Source organism: Echeneis naucrates, chromosome 20 (genome assembly GCF_900963305.1).
Source record: "Echeneis naucrates chromosome 20, fEcheNa1.1, whole genome shotgun sequence".
Classification (NCBI taxonomy): domain Eukaryota; kingdom Metazoa; phylum Chordata; class Actinopteri; order Carangiformes; family Echeneidae; genus Echeneis; species Echeneis naucrates.
This window is the reverse complement of record NC_042530.1, coordinates 8,526,940-8,545,692: the sequence shown is the minus strand read 5'-3', so window position 1 is coordinate 8,545,692 and position 18,753 is coordinate 8,526,940. Positions and strand designations below refer to the sequence as shown.

Here is an 18,753-nt window from a genome sequence, read left to right as displayed (position 1 = left end):
AGTTTAATGAGCTTGTTTTGTGTACACCATTTATACAGATACAGCTATTAAACAGTTGTTGAAACATAATACTTTGACTCCTGGCGCCTGAATGTCGAATTAAATACATATATTCTTTATTTTTCTTTACTTTATTTTATTTATTTATTTTTTTTTACAACCAAACAGCAGTTGACTGTGGCTGGTTAACACACTGTAAACAAACAGTCACCTCTGATAGCAGAGCAGACTGGAGGCCAGCTGTTCGGTGCTTCCCTGCACAGTTTCAAATATGGGCAAGGTAAAAATGGTAACCTTTGACGTGACAGCCATAGCTGCTAAAAACAGAAGTGACAGCAGCGAGATAGGAGCAGCAGGCCGTCTCTTCAGCCTGACTCTGGGCCTCCCGCAGACTGACTTCAGAGGATATCCACTCATTTTACTTGCTTCTACAAAGATTTTTCGCACTCTGATTGTTGGATAAAAGGCTTTGTTTCAAGATGAATTCCATGGAGAGCCTGGAGAAACAGCTGATTTGTCCCATTTGTCTGGAAATGTTTACAAAACCTGTGGTCATCCTACCCTGCCAGCACAACCTCTGTAGAAAATGTGCCAATGACGTGTTCCAGGTAAGCTGATTTGTTTTTCACATAATGGGAAACATATCTATGAACTGTATAACTAACTACCAAACAGTCCTGTTATGTCTTCATGTCTCTAACCCACAGTCTGTGTCATCTGAACCCCTGGTATATTTACTTGCCCTACATCTTTGATGTATTGAAGATGGAAATAGTTTATTTCTGTCAGCCAAACATTTGGAAGTCGTGTATTACAGATGTATATTGTAATGTAGTGTAGGTTAGAGTTTGAGCTAGAAAATCAGCATTTTGTGTGTCAGAGTGGATCATAGCTACATTAAGACACTTTTATATAAATGTGAACATTTTGTGGTGGTGGTGTGCTGGTTTCGCAATATGGACCCACCGGATTAACATTTCATAACTGCAGAGTGAACTAAATAATATATTTATACATTTTGGAAAGTAAGGTGAGTCTATTCATTACACGATTGTCATATTAAATAATAGGGGTTTTAAATGTTTAAATGCTTACAGGCTTCCAACCCTTACCTTCCAACAAGAAGTGGCTCACTGACGTCTGGTGGCCGCTTCCGATGCCCATCGTGTCGGCATGAGGTTGTCCTGGACAGACATGGTGTTTATGGCCTACAAAGGAACCTCCTTGTTGAAAACATTATTGATATGTTCAAGCAAGAGTCAAGCAGGTGAGTTAGATCAGACACCCTTATTGTTACTTATACGTCTTAACATTTCAGTGACGGGCTTTGTTTATCGAAAAAGTCTTTAACCCTGAGTGGAGTAAATAGACATAGCGAACCAATTGAAAGTATTATTGCATAGTGCTGCTTTTAGCAGGTGCTGGTGAGACCTTGGTATCAGGGGTTTCCTAACCAGAGAGCTGGAGTGAGAGCCAGAAGGTCTTAGTTTGAATAATCCAGCAACACAACAATCTTTCCTTAATAGTTGACCGTGTATGCACAAAGTGTGTGCGACATAGATCACACAATGGTCACAATACTCCGCATCACACTGGATCAAAAATTTGTACGAAATGACATATTTTAAGGATAATTAAATGATACCTTGTCCTGGTATTGTCGGTATGGGTTATTCATAAAAGACAGAAGTCATTAAAGTCAAATCCAACACTACACACCTGCACTCATGCCTGATTGATGTAATGAGTTGTAATGATAATGTATTGATTACAGTAGTGACAGTCCATGTGATGGATCACCCAAAAAATAATGACACACAGCTTTGACATTTTCAGGCTGCCAATGAACATGCCATTAATATGCACTAAAATATACATGTTGCCTCTGTTTTCTTTACACCTCAACAGCAACAAGCCAGTGCCAGAGAAAAAGGAAGAAACGCCCATGTGTGATGTTCACGAGGACGAAAAGATCAACATTTACTGTGTCACCCACAGCGTGCCTACGTGCTCCATGTGTAAAGTTTTTGGCGCTCACAAAGATTGCGAGGTGGCACCTATTAGCAGTATTTACCAGACAAAGAAGGTGAGATATGAAATACATTAAATACTAATGAAGGCCATCAATGTTAATTTCTGAAAATGTATCATGTCCAAATTATCTAATTTCACTAAAAACAAATATGCACCATCCTACAATCACAAATTTGATCCACACTTGAGCTCAGGTGATTACTCTCTCATGTCTTTGCCCCCCAGACAGAGCTGAGTGACGGGATTGCCATGATGGTTGGGAACAACGACAGGATGCAAGGCATCATTAGTCAACTAGAGGAAGCCTGTCGTACCATAGAGGTCAGTGTCTCAGCTGCCGATGCCTGGATACTTAGTCACACAGCAAGCCTTGCTCACTAATGCACCGGCACTCACCTGTGGAAACCTACCAACAGACAGAATATGTCCTTGGCATCCCCACTCTCACTGCTTTTATCTGTCTTTAGATTTAAACGGAGACGCAGGGAATGTCTTACTCTCTTGTTTCCAATTTTTTTTTCCACATGCACTTAGCAGTGCACTCTGCTCAGGTCCTGTCCCACTGACATTAAAAACAGTGTAATTGATGGCAGGAGAGCGGTTTTTCTGTGGTTCACATGCTGCGGCTGGCTATAGTAGACAGGAAGCTGGAGTGGCTCCAGTCCCCCATGCACTGCCGTCAGTGGTGTCACACAGGATGGACATGCTGAATGAGCCTCACAGAGAGGACACTGCACATATGGCACTACACATGTGCAGAACGTGGGCTAAACAGACCATTTGTCATTTACCATATTTACTCAGAGGACAGAAACAATTTCTTTATTTTTTATGGCTCAATCTTTGACTCTAAGTGTGACAAACTCTTTTATACCTTAGCATTTCACGTACATTCATTTGTCAGCCAAATGACTGTAATGAAAGATGAATAATGGATGAACTTTCAGAATTTATGGTCTCCCTCTGTCTGTCTCAATATGTTGCCTTTTGTCTCTTGGTCATGGAACGTTTAGGAGAATGGTCGGAGGCAGAAGACACTGGTCTGTGAGAAGTTTGACCACTTGTATTCCCTCCTGGAGGGGAAGAAGAGGGAGATGAGCCAGAAGGTAACAGCTGAACAGGAAGAGAAGGTTAATTATATTCGGGGCCTGAGCAGGAAATACGGAGACCACTTGGAGGAGAGTTGTAAAATCGTGGAGATGGGGATTCAGACTATGGAGGAGCCAGAGATGGCCCTATTCCTGCAGGTCAGAGTCTAAATAGGCGACCTAAATTGGTTGTTAAACTTGGCCCTAACTCCATACAGTTACTGATATTTTACATGTAAGTTGAATGGATATTTAGTCTATATGTCTGTTGTCTCTTTCAGAACACAAAGCCTCTCCTCAAAAAGTTAGTACATTTCATGTTTGAATAATTGCACTGACTTGGTAAGAAATAATACAGTAAGTTTGTTATATGAAAACACAACATATTGTAATTTTAATGTCAAAATGTTGTCTGTCTTGTCGCTGTTGAACACAACTACTGGGCATGTTTTCTTTTTCTTAGTGCACGTTTGCTCTTTCAATTTTTTTTCCCCATATTGTTTAGTCATTTACCACACTAATTTCAGCACCTGCTGATAAAATCACCAGCCTAATTCCGAAAGCAATATTACACCATCTGTCTGTGAGCTTCACAGAAGGCAACTCTGTGAAATGTAGAAAATCTCCATCTTTAGCAGTGACATCCCAAAATAACTTGTGGAACGTGTTAAACATCACAGTTTGATAAAAAGTGTTTATTTGAATATCTGAGGCTGATTTTTTTCCTATAAATACGCTCATTGCACTCAGGATTGCAGAAGCATCCAGTATAGCACACTTGGATAAAGTGGAGCGTGGCTACGAGAACATGGATCACTACACTGTAGACTTTAAGAAAGAAGCCAAGGCTCTGCGTAGCATCGAATTCATCCAAGGTGAAAGGACAGAGATTGATCACGACCCCATTTTACTGCTTACAGCTCAGCTATCTGACCACCTTATTCCTTTTACAGAGGATGAAGACGAAGATGAAGAGGATGAAGAGGGAGAGGAGGTGGCTGAAGAAGGAGAGGGGGCCCAGACTGTTTCTGGAGGCAGTACCGTTACAGCCGCCTCGTCCCAGCCACCCCCCCCACAGCAGATAAACTCCTCCCCCAGTGCTGCCTCAACCTAGCTGTCAGTCGAAGTCACAGACACCTAAACCAGCAGCAGGATGAGTGTTGCTCCTAGATGTTGTTTTCAGGTCAGTTGTGATTCTTTTTCTCCCACATGGGGCAACAGAGACAGATTTCTATCTGTGCCACGAGGAAAGTCTGAGTTGCTGAGGTAGATATTTAACGAAGAGACTGAAGTATCCCTTCACTTCTTTTCCTCTTTTTTGACTGTGTTAGCATGCATTATTTCATACTGACTGATCCTGTGCTTTTTTTTTGCTTCCCGATTTTTTTTTTTTTTTTTTTGGTTCTTCCTGCCAGTCTCACTGACAGACAAGCTATGAGGGAGGCCGTTGCTTATTTCCAGATATTATTCAGATGTGCTCAATTTCATTTTTTATGTGGCTGACCTTTTCTAACTCACAGCCTAAACTACATCATTAGCCAGTAGGACAGGAGTGCTTCAGGTCTCCCTGCCATTCATATACTTTGACTAATATAATTTCATTATAAGACATGTCAATGGTAAATGTTCCTATTATAGACAAAATGTCACATTTTGCTATGATATGGTGTATTATGAAGTATGTGTCATTAAAACAGGATTCCACAAAACAACCCACAGTACTTGGTCTTGGTTGTTCGCAGACTAACACACAGTAACAGTCCTTATTTCCATTTTACTGCCACATGCTCAGGTCTGTGCATGGTCTGCATTAACAATGAAATAGATTTTAATGCTCATCCCTGTGTCTGTGTGTGCGCCTCTGTAAAGGGAAAGAGACTTAATTCTCTCATTCTCCCTCCTTTTATCTATTCTTCACACAATTTCATTTATATCTGTCAAAGTGAATCTAGCTAGAAAAGGCTATTAGTGCCCTTTTTATAGCTGGTTCAGACAGTTATAAGACCCCTCAGTAATGTATGGGCTTGATCCCATTCCTGCTCCCAACCTGCTGTCCATGCAAGGCTGCAGCGAGGCTGCAGCGAGCCTCGGCCTGTCACTCATCTGTTTGTTGCCTTACAATTGTCTCACCTTGCTGTGACTTCACAACTAAAGTAGTCCACCATGTAGTGCCATTTAATTACTGTACGCCATCTCTCACTGAGGTGCACCCTTTACAAAGGGGCTCAGTGCAGCTCTAAGCTCCAAGCGGCTAAGTGGGCCAAGCAGAAAAGGATGACTCACATCCCTGACACTGTGGGTCAAGATCCACACCGGATTCACAAACACACAGACACACATGGTGTCTTTTTCTGGTGCATCTTAGAGCCGTCTGTGGTTGTCTCTTGCTCATATATTGAGAGTTCCCTCTTGAGGATTAGGGGTTTAGGAAGTAAGATGCTGTGTGAATGTGCTCCACCTGCATGGCTGCTGTGTATGTGTTTGCACTTTGGCGTTAACTCAGCGTTAACCCACAACTTGGCTCCAGAGCATTGCCATGGTTACACCATATAAAATGTTCTGGATTTTTGTCAGCTGCCAATATTTGTATAGACAGGTCTGTTTGGCTTTTGTTTTTCATTTCCTACCCTCCACCGACGACATTAATGTATTTTAAAAGTAGGAAAGTGTTTGTTAATAAAATGATTAATTGGAGTAACTTGAAATAGTTTTTTATGGGAGTTATTATTAACTCATTTGTAAGGATGTCCACAGAGAAGTGCTAGCATTGCTTAGAATTTTTTATTAAAAAATATAGATATAAGACGTTCCCTTGCACAACAGAAAATGACTGGTTGCACATACGTTTATTAACAAACATAAATATCATAAATACAGTGATCCGTAATCTAAAACAGGATACCAATCTTGTCAATGCAGTAGTTCAAGTCTTCAACAGAAACATTTCATCTCAAATATGAAGAACGTGTAATTCTACAGATTTGACACCAACATTAAAATGTAAGGGTACAATCGGATCTTTTTTAAGTCAAGCCCGTTTATGCTCCATAGTTTGAGGTTAAAGCTATAAATAAATATTGATACAGCAGCACTATATTGTACAGAGCATGTTTCGTGCTGATGGTAAAAATGAAAAAATAAATAAATAAAATTAAGAAATTAATTAAGAAAGGAACGAAAAGTAAAGAAAGGGAAATGAGATCTTTGGCGGACTGGAAAGAAGTCTTCATTTCCCGAAGAGCTCCATCATTCTTCTGTTGTTTTGCGCCTGCTGGGCCAGCTGTTCGGCCCTGGACATCTCCATCATCTCCCGGAGCAGGTGGAAGGTCAGATCCAGAGATATCGGCGGATCTTCGGACCTCCTCCCCCGCTCCATCGACTCGCCCCCGCGGTCTCCGAAGCCGCTGATGAGCGCCCTGATGTTCCCAACTTTGCCCTGTAAAAGGCGTCGCGTCAGCTGGAGTTGTAAGGCTCTGTTGTAGGTGGCAGGTGATCCACCGGGATACATGGACGCTGATGGGAAAGAGTTCGAGTCCCCGTTGCCCAGGCGGATGAAATACTCCTCTCCGAGCCGCTCCAGGATGGGACCGGGCTGCTGTTGCTGCTCCTGCTGCTGCTGGGAGTTTTGGGTTTGGGGGGCCGGGACGCGCAGAGCACCGCCAGGACTCTCAATGGCCCGACATTCGTAGCGCGGTAAGAAGGCAACAAGCAGAATCACGGTGGTTCCAAGTAAATTGAGCTTCATGTCAGGATATCAACAGGAATCTGGGAGGGAAAAGAAAATCCACGATTATTTTCCTGTCATATGTTTATTTCAAAATTTTCATCTGGCGTGAAATGTGCCGCGTAAAGATGGATTTACGCACGCAAAACAATAATGCCACGGGTTGGTAACTGAGAATTAAAGCGTCAGAGATAATTTATTGCTGTAAGACATTTTGTGATTCACCATCTCTTGTTAATCATTCGCATCTTGTTTTTTTTTTTTTTTTTTCAATATTTACACGTAAAGACAAATAATTTTTGGGTCAACTGTGGAAGTGAAACTATTATTGCCCACAATAATGTTATCATGACTAAAAATGTAAACTCAACTTTTAAAATACAATGCAATTACTAAAGATCAAAATCCACTTTGTGGTGCGTAAAAGCATCTTTGCAAAGCAAAAGTGCAGGTCGTGCCGATGAAATGAGAAAATGTAAAAAGGTTTAAAAGGCAGCTTTTCATACCTTCAGTCTCTAGAGGAGGTCCAGTTCAGTCCAGTTAGGGTTGCCAAGTTAGTTGGCGAGATGCCGCCCTCCTTCACTTCTCTGGAGAAACTGGTATGTGGCCACTTAGTTTAAGAGTAGATGCTGAATGGACTTATATAGCCAGCATCACTATAAGTGTCGCGCTCCGAGCTCAGATTGAGTCTGCGCGTTCTCGCCTGGCTGTAACGTGAATGGACTCTGACAAAGTGCTTTAGTTTGGATGAGATGAGTCATATGTCAGTGTGCGCGCGCGTGCACGAGCGTCTACCTCTGTGCTCTTCAGAATAAGGCCCTATCGGTGCCACACCTGCTGGAGAATTTCACCAGACAGGCTTGGTTTTAAGAAAGTGTGGGGTTTCCTGAGTTGGAAATCCAAGAATAAGTTTCAGATTGTTCTTATTTTTATCTCCCTATAATTCAGAGTGGTTTTTAGATACAGAGTCAGATTTAATTGAAAGTTTTTAAACTACTGTGTCTGAACTTTCGATTTGTCACATCACATTAATGGTTAATGACTAAAGGACTAAAGATGTTGGTAATGCATCACGCAGCTGCAGATACAACAGGTCCATTTGGGTGCAATCTGCAGGACTGATGTTGTCTCTGTCTGTTGCCCCACACTAATGATTCTAAGGCAGCTTCCCATCTAATCAGTGCTGTTCAATTATCTGCAAACAGCTCCGGCTGAGAGAGAGGAATTGTCTCTCAGTGAGTCATTGCTGCTGCTTATACTGTCCATTCCAGTGGATCCTTCAGCCACCTTGCTCCAGTCTTCCTAGATGGAGAGCTTTATCCAAAGTCGGACAAACCATTAGAAATTTGTCTGTTTAATATAAAATTTCGTGCAATGTAAGTCCATTTCAGTGAATTCACAAACATTAAAGGATTATAAGTTACTGATGAGAACATAAACACCATCCGTAGTTCAGTCCCTGTAAAATTGTGTGTATTGTTATGTTGCAGCCTTAAAATATTTTTTTCTCTCATCAGTTTACATTCATTGACCCAGAGTACCAAAGAGATCACAATCAGGGAAGTGCAGGGTTCTCCCATTTCATCTGATGTGTCTTGAGTGGAATCCACTTGTGGTAGATTCAGCTGATTGAACATGCTTTGGAAAGCCTTACACAGCTCTGTGTAATGTCACACAGCTGATGATGCCTGCAGAGCTCAAACATCAGATATACTGAATGTTTCCAGAAGCACAGAGAGTCTCCACGATTCCTAAGTGGGAAAAGTTCCTCTCCTTCTCCCTCCTCTAATCTGTTCTTCACACGCTTTCATTTATTTTTCCTCAAAGGATATCTGGCTGGAAAGGGCATTAGAGCCCCTTTTTATAGCTGTTTCAGGCAGTTATATATATCGCTCAGCAATATATGGTCCTAATATCAAGCCTGCAACCGAACATACTTGACCTCTTCTGTAGCTCTGGCACAATCCTGTTTCCGCACTTCTTTACTAAAACTCTGATATTCTTTGTCAGCTTTGACACCTTACATAGTCCAGTGTGTGTTTTTCGGCTAAATCTTGTCCAGTCAGCTGAATCCACCACAGGTGGACTCCAATCTGCCTGCAGAAACATCTCAGAGGTGACTGAAAGAAACAGGATGAACCTGACCTAAACACCAAGTCTTGCATTAACAGGTTTGAATACTTGATGTTGATGTGTCATGTCAGATTTTCCCTTTTAAGGAATTGGATTTTGAATAAGTCTGCAACTTAACAAAATTTGAAAAACTTCATTATTTTCTGAATGCACATTTCTTAAGTAACCTTTTATAAAATGGTAAACCCTTTCCCATTAATCCTGAACAGCAAAACCATTTCACCCAGACATTCAACTGGGAGAAAATCCAAGTTCCAGACATGCAGCATATGCAGAGGTCAAAGTGACTTAACGCATACTGTGCACTCAAGTACAAACAGTCAACTTGAGAGAGACAGGAGGAGAAAATTAGATTTTGTAAATGGACAAGATAGACTTTTCTTTAACATTCTGCAAATTTCGCATATTATCTGGTGACATTTTAGTCGATCTGAGTGCAGTTAGCGGTTGATGTGAACATTTTTCTCCTATAGATTATCCACTTTGTCGCTCTTCATGCCCCATGCTGCTGCAGGGAGGTGTCAGGTCCCATCATGAGAAACACATGTTGCCTGACACAAATAGAAAACACTGGCAGATGAGAGAGGGACTGCTTGTGGTCTGCTCATGTCACCTCATTTTCAAATCACTGTCCCTGAACAAATGACTGGGAGAAAAATCCTCTGCTGTGATGCTACACCGGAAAAGATTCAGGCTTAAAATATTATCCCTTTGTTTCCTCAATTAGAGCGAGTCTCTCAGACGATTAGATTAAACTTTAATGATTCCTGCAGGGAAATTGGGATGTTGCCACTTAATATGACCTCTGACCCTGTCCTTTCTGTCCAGGTGGAGAATAAAAAAATAATCATGATGAAAATCAGGCTTTTCAGTGGGCTGGACCAAACTGTGTGAACACTGCACACTGCTTCTGAGACAGAGTTTCACAGAAGCGCTGTAATACCATGGCAACATATTCTTTTAATTGATCATTTGTGTTTCCAATTGTGATCTGCTTTGAGGAAGAACTAGGGCTCCTTGTCAAACTGTCCCTTAAAAAATAATTGGGCTGCTTTCCCCAGTGGATGGAGATGTGTTCTTCCTCATACGTTCTGCTTGACTTTGAGAAACTAATTTTAATAAACAAAGTCACTCTGGGTGTTTAAATGAATGTAAATAGGGTCTGCAGAGCTCTGGGCTCACCGCTAAGAACACCATCTGAGTTTAGTCCTGTAGCTCAGGTGTCTTTGTGATTTATAGGCCAGATATAACCTGCTATAAAAGCTCTTCTTTAATAGAAGTGGGAGCTTGGCCTTTCGCCTTAAGAAAATAAAAGTAACATTGAAAATGTTACAGAAATTGTGTTTTCTTCTTTTACAGTCGATCACTAAACAACACAGAATTTTCATTCGCACAGGCCACTGGATACATCAGTAATTAAATATCAGTAAGGGAGTTTAAGACTAAACAGGCTAATTAGGTATGCAGGAGGAGAGCTGCTCATCGGCACAGTATCTCCCCTGCTTCATTTGACACACAGACATTCTTCAGTGCAAGTCAGATGCTTTTCAAAGGAACTGTTTAGAATTTGTACATTTGTTATATACATTCTACGTTTTTTACATTTGAATACATGTCTCAGCGTTTCACAAGCAACATATTTGCAATGATAAAATTTAGCAATCTTCCGATGCTCTTGAAATGAGCACCTCCTGAAAAATTCAGTTTGAGACAGCTGGAGCTTCTCCTATGGTTTGCATGCAGCTGAACAGTGTGTGCATCCCCTGCATGAGAACTGGTGAAGCAAAGCTTCATAATTCAGCGAAAGCCTCAAGGGCCATTCTGTCTATATGAATCTACACACGTACCTCTGAAGGTGTTAAAGCCGAGGCTTCCCTAATGTTTGTTCACCCATCAGATGCCAGTCTCCTCACACTGTGCTGATGGGAGGAAAATAAGGAAAATCCAGCTTTGCTTAAGAGCAATTAGGAAACTAAACATCCTCTAATCTGAAAAGCTTATCTTTAAATTGGATGGTAGATACATTGATCTCATTGTCTGTCAATAGAGAATCCACTAATACATTAAATTAAGGGGTGTGTCTTATCTATTATATTGTCATCATATTTTTTGACTATTATTATAGTTTATATTATTTATGTCACATTATCTGTTACCCAAGCTTTCTTTACTTCCTGACATCTCTTGCCCATCTGTGGCATTCTGCCCTGAGACATTTGGTTCTCACTGAAGCCATAAATATTTTAAAAAAGGCCACAACTAAACTGTTTCATTTTTTAATGGCTCAATAATTTTCTAGAACAGCTGTGAGCTGTATCTTTTAGCACTGGTTGTTCCAACACAAGTAAATGTGTGGAAACACACAAAAAGGGCACTTTAACAGTAAATGTCTTCGATAGGCCACGTCTCAGGTCTTTTTGTGGATTCAGGTGAGTTTTACAGGGCAAGAACATGTCGTCATCTTTTTTTTTTAGAATTTAACAGGAATTCATCTCCCGCAGCATTGATGAAGGATATGTAACTCACAAATTAGTCAAATTAAAATGTTCTCTGGTAGCACCATACAACACACATTGCTGTGATAATCTGTGTAAATCTTGGGCATGGGTATGCTCTGCCCACTATTTCATCTTTATTCTTTCAATTTCAGGAACTGCACCTAATGACAGCTCTATTCGTAATTTCAAATTGTAATAGGTGTTTTTTTATTTCAGTGTTTCATGAGTAATGTTTCATTCAAAAGCATGAAGCAGCACATATCCACTCTGTACATTTGACTGTTACCATAATGTGGCAAAATTGCCATTTCAAGAGAAATCTAGGGCAAAGCCATTCTACCAAATTGTAACCCAGTTTTCTTTACTCTTTAATAATCTGTGACCATAATTGGGGATTTGGTGCTCCTTAATCTGAACATATAATGCTTACACTGTTTTCATCAAGTAATGTAATGAAATTGTTTTGGATACTTTGGAGGCCAAGTCTTACGTCAAAATCTTTATGCTATTTTAAAGCGTGATCATTCGTAGGCAAGCAAAATAACTTCAGGTCTCAGCACTGAATGACAAACATCTTATGCATTGGCACTGCCAGTTATCATATGGGTCAGTTTGACAGACAGAAAACAGCCAGAGAAAAGAAACATTTCAAATGGTTTTCCTTATTTTAGACTCCACTTGTCTCTGAGCGTCAATAACCTTAAAAATCTCTTTTGCTTTCAGCGCGGCTAGCCTCATTTAAAGTAACAATCAAAGCATAAAGGCCAAGATGGCTGAATGGGTTTGTCCCTGTCTCCGGCGATGCCTGTCACTTTGTCTTACACCAATCAGTGGTTAAACTTTGTTTAAACCAGGGCTTTGTATATGGGTTAAGATCAAAGACTAGTTCTTAAGACCAAGCAAAGTTGTCAATATGCAGATTAAGTTAGTTGAAGGCTGTTAATATATAACCATGATATCCTTGTAATATTTAACATGAATGGCAACGAGACTTGTTTTATTGGACAATCAATGCAGTATTGATGGATGGAAGATTAATTTATTTTCTGGTGATGTGTTGGTGAGAGAAAGCTTTCAGAACGATGAAGGCAGTATGTTTTTTTTTTTCTCTATTTCTTGTTTTCCTCTTCAATCAAACATATCTGTTGCAACTTCCTCACAGGTTGTGGTTCAGACTGACGGCATCCGAGATCACAGGTTGATACAGTAGAGATGTCCATATATCACCACAGCAGTGGCCAATTCATTCAACGCAAATCAAAAGGCACATTTGACATCAATTATGTCAGGATTCAATTTCTAGATTTGTCTGTAAGTGACCTGAGATGTGAGCTCCTCAATCTCTCTATATGTGTACAAACGGGAGGCTTCCTGCTGCCACTTCAAACCACGTGCGCTTACCGCACATGTCCTCAGATGACTGTGTTGGGTATTTGCACCATAGCACACATGAATGTCCTCCACCACATTAGTCACGGTGCAAACCAGTGAAGATGCAGTGAAATCAGTTGCATTTGTGGAGAATGAGATTCTTGGTTGTTTTCCAGAAAGTGCATTCTAATGCAGAAAATAAATGTAGGGGTGGACGGTGTTGCATAATTTGATGGAGGTCAAAAACTGCCCTTTGTGCAGACACAGGGCTGTCCAGCACCAGAAACAAAACGTTGAATACGATGCTTATCATATTAGAGGATAATTAAAAGCGAGTCCATGCAGCAGAAACATGCTGCTAATAAGTGACCTCATTATCTGAGCATGCTTTACCCTTGAGTAAATTAAATGATTCATCCTTTGTTTTGTTTTGTTTTTGTATTCCTGTTCTCCACTTGGTTATGTAGGTGGCTGTATTACTTCCCTGGTTTCTCTCTGATAACCAATGAGGAGCTTAAAGGTGCTGATCACACAACTGCACCAGGCCAAAGTAATAAAAATATCAGACTATCACCACAAACGGCAGCAGACTCAGTCAAAGACTCCCCTGTCTTCACTGGAGACTGAGACAAAACAAATCTAAGTTGCTGTTTGATTCTCCAACGACAGAAATGTTCCTTTTGTTACTATGTGAGTTAAAATATTTATAATAAACACATTGTGGTGTGTGTGGTGAAAAAATTGTGTCCGAAAATTATTCCTGTGCTGTATTTGGTTCCCTGTCATTAATTCAATGGAGTGACTGTAATTTAAAAGCCTCCAGAGCTCAGCATCAATCAACTGAGCTAGTCAAATAAAACTAATGCAATGAATCAACAGAGATACGTGCGTTAATCTCACACTCCTTTGTCACAAGCCTTTCAACATCAGGTCTAACCCTCCAGAAAGAGGACAGGATGAGTGCAGAAAACACACGAGAAGGAGACAAAGGACTGTAAATGTGATGTAACAGCCACTGGTCGAGTGGAAGCAGGGCGATGTAATACTGGGTGGTTGTTCTTCAGCAGCTTATGTGGTTGTTTATGTGGTTGGTTCTGACGAGACGGCGACAACATGCAGTTTCTTATGGGATTAGTTAAAGTTTTCATCTCAGACAATGACAAAATTGTCCTGAAGGTGTTTTAGAGCCTTGAGACACCTATTCAGAAACATTTGAACCCAGTGAGTGGAGTTTTTTAACTCGGAGTTGAGCACAGTTGAACTGAGTTCAGTTCTGCTTGAGGGTAAAAACTGTTGTTTCATTTTATTATGCTCTCTATCGCAGCTTCCTGGCTCTTGTTATGCTGTGAAGTATATTGACCTTGTGAGAGACTTTGCATCTCGATATGTTTAATCATTGTTGTGTCTGAGCCCTGAAGACATGTGTGGTGTTAAATTTGAGGTGATGCCAGCACGCTGTGGGTTGAACACAGTCTGGTTTAACTCCACCCTTTTGTTCCTTTATACATTCTTTACATTCATCCACCCTCTTTGCTCCAGTTGCTTTGGCAGATCTGGCCATATCTGGCTGGGAGAGCACTGATGCTTCTCACCAGTGACTTGTTTCTCTGTTGCCCCATTTGGAGTTATCTGTGCCAAGAGTGAAACCTTTTCATCCCTGTTGTGCTTTCTTTGTTCATGATCTGCAGCTGCTTCTCTCGGGGTCTATTTTCACCCCGACACATCCTATGCTTTTCCTTTGTTAGCATCAACTTTTGCTCTTTTCAGTCCTTACTTGAACAAATAATATCTGTAGATTCAACAGTTCAACAGTTTGCCTGTGAACACTGACGTCTGTATGTAGTGTAAGCTACTTAAAGCATTCCACCTCAGCCTGTAAAGCTTGTCTTTGTTGAAAGGTTCTCATTACACCATCTTTGTAATCTTTAAAAAAAAAAAAAAAAAAAAAAAAAAAAGCTTCTCTCCTGTCTTTGCCCTCAGTGAATCGGTGATCACTCCTGATCACGAGCAAAAGTAAAGATAAATGTCACTATAACTGACAGTCGGAAAGTCACTAATGTTTGCCTCCAGAATGACTTCTGGGTACTTGGAGGTGTGTAAAACTGGCTCTCAGCCACTCTTCATCCGAGGAATGCCATCATTTTCACCCTTCAGCCTAACTTGCCTGACAAGCACTGATTTAGTTTATTCATTTGTAATTATTGAATAGGTGAACTTAGCTCTAACACCAAGGTCTGAGGCATTAGTGTTCAGGGCTGTCTGATCATTTAATGTAATGGTGTCATTGCTGTTTTTTACTGTAGCATCACTATAATAGGTTGTTTTTAGCTCTGCCCTCAATCTGTGATTTGGCACAAACAAAACAGAAAGCCACTGGAGGTTATTATGTAGATATCTATTTATGACTCAATTAAATGTGTTGTTTTCACTACACAGTTATTCTTGCTGCTGTGACGATCTACAATAAACACTCAGAGTACTTTATGTGAACATTAACCTTGACTGCCCCTTTAAATTTTGTGTTGTATGAAGTAAAGGTGCATCTTCGTCACTGTTGCCCTTCCAAGACAGCAATTTTGATTAACTTTCATGTTTCTTTCCCATTAAATTGCAGAGCCTTTTAAAACTCACTAAGTGCTCAGTGATGGCTGATGGTGATCGTGCTGCTGCAGGACGCAATAAAGATAGAAGAAGTAAAACCCATTTAGGATCATCATAATTGAGGACCTAGTATTTAAGTAGCTAATTGATGTTTCCACTTTTACATACCAGTGAGAAACATTTGTTTCAATTAATTTACTTTGCTGTTAAAATAATGTCCTTTTAACATAGTTACTTAAAATCCAAAAAAGTTTCATTACCATTAAATTAGGTAGGATGTGTGTTGGAAGCAAACATTTAATGATCATGACTTACGCTCAACAAGTTTTCCAGGAACTTTCAGTTTGATTGCTGAATTGCTCTGTGGCCGACATTTTCAAACTGTGTTTTGTAATTAGACTGTTTTTTGTTTTTTTTTTTCCTCCTCTCAATCCCCAGTGATGTGTTCAGTTCACTGGACTGTGTGTTCGACTCCCTCACCGGCTATTGTCCTCGCAGGTGGGCTTCCCCAAGCTCCCTAACCCCTCTGAACAAGGGCGAGCATGAATTACATTAGCCACAGTTATGTAAACATTAATTAGATGTTGGCTCTGGATATCGGCACTTGCTCTGCATTGAGCTGGAAGCCATCACTCCGCTATGCACAAGTTTGTTTCTGTATCCCTGTGCACATCTATTTATGCATGGGTGCGTGTTTTCCGTCATGCTCACAACAATGTTTATGTTGGGCTAATAAAGCAAGAGATGAGATGAAGTGTAAGCGACCATCTGCTTGATTGAGTTGTGTGATATAACGCAAAGGCCCGGGGATGGACAGAGTTTAGTTTAACTTGGGTTAGAGATGACTTTCAAACAGGGCAGAAAGAACAGGAGCCTATCTAACCACAAGTAGGTTGTACATAGCCCCGGGCAATTTGCACAATTACAGTCAAGATGCTGCTTTGTTGCACCCTTCCTCCCTGCCAGTAACAACATGCAAAGAATAACAAAATGGATCCGCCATTCATTATCTGCTCTGAATCATCTGTGACACTGAATCATCGTGTTTTATTTGGGGGTGCATACGGAGTTGAGGGCTTCCAGCTGTCACATGCATTAGTCTCCATTGACACCACGTATTCAGGCAACGAGCAAATTAAACTGGGGTGTTAAGTTATCCGTACATCTCTGCTTCAAGAAAAAAAAAACAAACCCTCAAAATAAACCTGAGAAATAACACAGGGCTGGTGATGTTTGGTTTCACTTTGAGGTGCTTGTGTGAGTGGAAAAATTGATGTGTGAGCCTGTGTGTTATTCTCATGAAAGACCTTAGGACGTTTGTAGCAACTGCCAATAACGGGGATGAAAAGCTTGTCTGTTGTTTCTCCTGCTGAGAAACACCAACATTTACCGTTTTGATCACTGCTCATTTGAGCAACTTTCCTCACTTCTTGCAGAGTCCAGAATGACAGAGAACAGCAGGAGTGCCACTTATCAAAGCCTCAAGCTGCCATCTCACCTCAGAGCTCAGGCAAGTGTGGACAAAATGGCAGAGACGCCAAATAATATCAAGCACCTGAGAGCGAGTAGCGTCATGCTTTGCTTTGAAACAGATTCAGTCTTCTGTAGGTGCTGTCACAGTCTGAAACTTTGTTTATTGAATAAAAAAAAATCCCTTTGGCGGATGAAGGAGGTAGAAATCTGCTTTGCACACTGAGATCCAAAGCCACCCATAAAAGTTTATTGATGTTCAGATCTTTTCATTTCTCATGGCAGCAGGTTTTGTGCTCCTTACACCAGGGTTTCCCTGCTTTGTGCGCAGGCAGTAGATAAAAGTGGCTTCTTAAAGGCAGCCCTGCCTTACATTGGAGTTTGTACGCTGAAGGTTACACTCTGCGATTTTCTTAAGAATGATGACAGAGATGCCAGTTCAATTTAACGGTCATATCTGACGCTGTTCGTTCAACTTAGTTCACCACTATACTTTAAAGTGTCCATTTGTGACCAGCGTCCCTCTTGGCAGAAGCACTCCACCATGATTTATAGAAGTCAGTTGTTCACTGCATGACAAATGTTGAATGACAAATATACCTTAATTTTGAATCTCACAGGCCCTAAATTTTGCATTTGTATTTGAAATATATTATAGTAATGGAAGCGCGGCCGCATAGTGATTTGCACTGTTGCCCAACAAGAAGGTCGCGGGATTGGGTCCTGGCCTGGGGCCTTTCTGTGTGGAGTTTGCATTTTCTCCCCATGTGGGTTCCCTCCCACCGTCCAAAGAAATCATGTTTGTCTCTAAATTGTCCGTAGATCTGAGTGTGAGTGGTTGTTAGTCTCTGTCTGTGTGTTGGCCCTGTGATGGACGGGTGACCCGTCCAGGGTGACGCCGCCTTCACCCAATGTGAGCTGGGATTGGCTCCAGCACCCCCCACCCCCCAGAAATAGATAAGTGGTAGAAGATGAGTGAATGAATATATTGTGAAAAACGAAGATAGGTTTTTAAAGGAGCTATTTTGTAAGTTTGTTTGTTTGTACTTTGCATTGCAGCAGCTTTCTGCTTTGTTTATTGTCCAGAAGGACAATAAACCTCAAACTTCATTGCTCACCAATAACTGCCTTGCTTTCCTTTTACTTCTTGTTCTATCTCATCTTTTCTTCTGCTTTGATTTTAAGTTAGCACACTTCGCTAGCCCCAGTGCAGGTGGCCTGCCTTGAGTTTCTGTGGCGCTGCTCAGATGGCGTATTATAGCCTCTTGAACTGTAAAAACAATGATGGCTCCAGCTCCTAAGAAGACAAGTCGAGTGATGATGAAGGTAAAACTTTCAAATAGCTTCTTTAAATGCACAATCACTCAGGAGAGGCCAAAGATGAATTAACCTCGGATATAAAGTCAAAACAGGTATTCACTTATGTGAACATACAAGATAGCATCTTGAAAAATGTAATACAGTTTAGCACAAATTATCCTTTAACACCAAGATCAAATGTTATTGTAGAAACCAGGAGTGTTAATATTCTGAACCTGAGATGCCTTGCGAAATTCCTCCAAATTGTTTCACTTACTCAGACTCTAAGGCATTAGGGGGAAGGCAAGGATTACATTTACATATCAAAGTGAGTACTGCTGCTTGAGGGCCCCTGCATAGATGTATGTGATCCATATTATTTATAGCTAAGGAACCTCCCCTGGGATCCTGATGGCGCTCGGCATCTATCGTGCTACGAGAGAGGACAGTCTGGTGAATGTAGTTTGCAATTAGTGACTGTTGCTTCACGTCAGGCCAAAGATTGGCACGATCCGTGACCAATTTAAAAACAGCA

At 40.9% G+C, this 18,753-nt stretch overlaps 2 protein-coding genes across 2 annotated transcripts; one reads left to right on the top strand and one right to left on the bottom strand.

Annotated features, from left to right (window-relative positions):
• Positions 1-359: 359 nt before the first annotated feature.
• Positions 360-5,750, top strand: trim55b (tripartite motif containing 55b). The gene is made up of 8 exons (XM_029529067.1): positions 360-608; positions 1,098-1,267; positions 1,909-2,086; positions 2,260-2,355; positions 3,048-3,281; positions 3,404-3,426; positions 3,873-3,997; positions 4,076-5,750. Exons 1-8 carry the CDS (start codon positions 480-482, stop codon positions 4,234-4,236), a joined length of 1,116 nt encoding a protein of 371 aa, XP_029384927.1. The 5' UTR covers positions 360-479; the 3' UTR covers positions 4,237-5,750.
• Positions 5,751-6,348: 598 nt separating this feature from the next.
• crhb (corticotropin releasing hormone b) lies at positions 6,349-6,867 on the bottom strand. Its single transcript, XM_029529227.1, has one exon. It carries the CDS (start codon positions 6,865-6,867, stop codon positions 6,349-6,351), a length of 519 nt encoding a protein of 172 aa, XP_029385087.1.
• Between the last annotated feature and the right edge of the window lie 11,886 nt (positions 6,868-18,753).

Coding starts and splice junctions, on each gene's coding strand:
- trim55b (XM_029529067.1), top strand. CDS start 480: ATGAATTCCATGGAGAGCCTGGAGAAACAGCTGATTTGTCCCATTTGT. Junction 609..1,097: donor GTGCCAATGACGTGTTCCAG/GTAAGCTGATTT, acceptor AAATGCTTACAG/GCTTCCAACCCTTACCTTCC. Junction 2,356..3,047: donor AAGCCTGTCGTACCATAGAG/GTCAGTGTCTCA, acceptor TGGAACGTTTAG/GAGAATGGTCGGAGGCAGAA.
- crhb (XM_029529227.1), bottom strand. CDS start 6,867: ATGAAGCTCAATTTACTTGGAACCACCGTGATTCTGCTTGTTGCCTTC.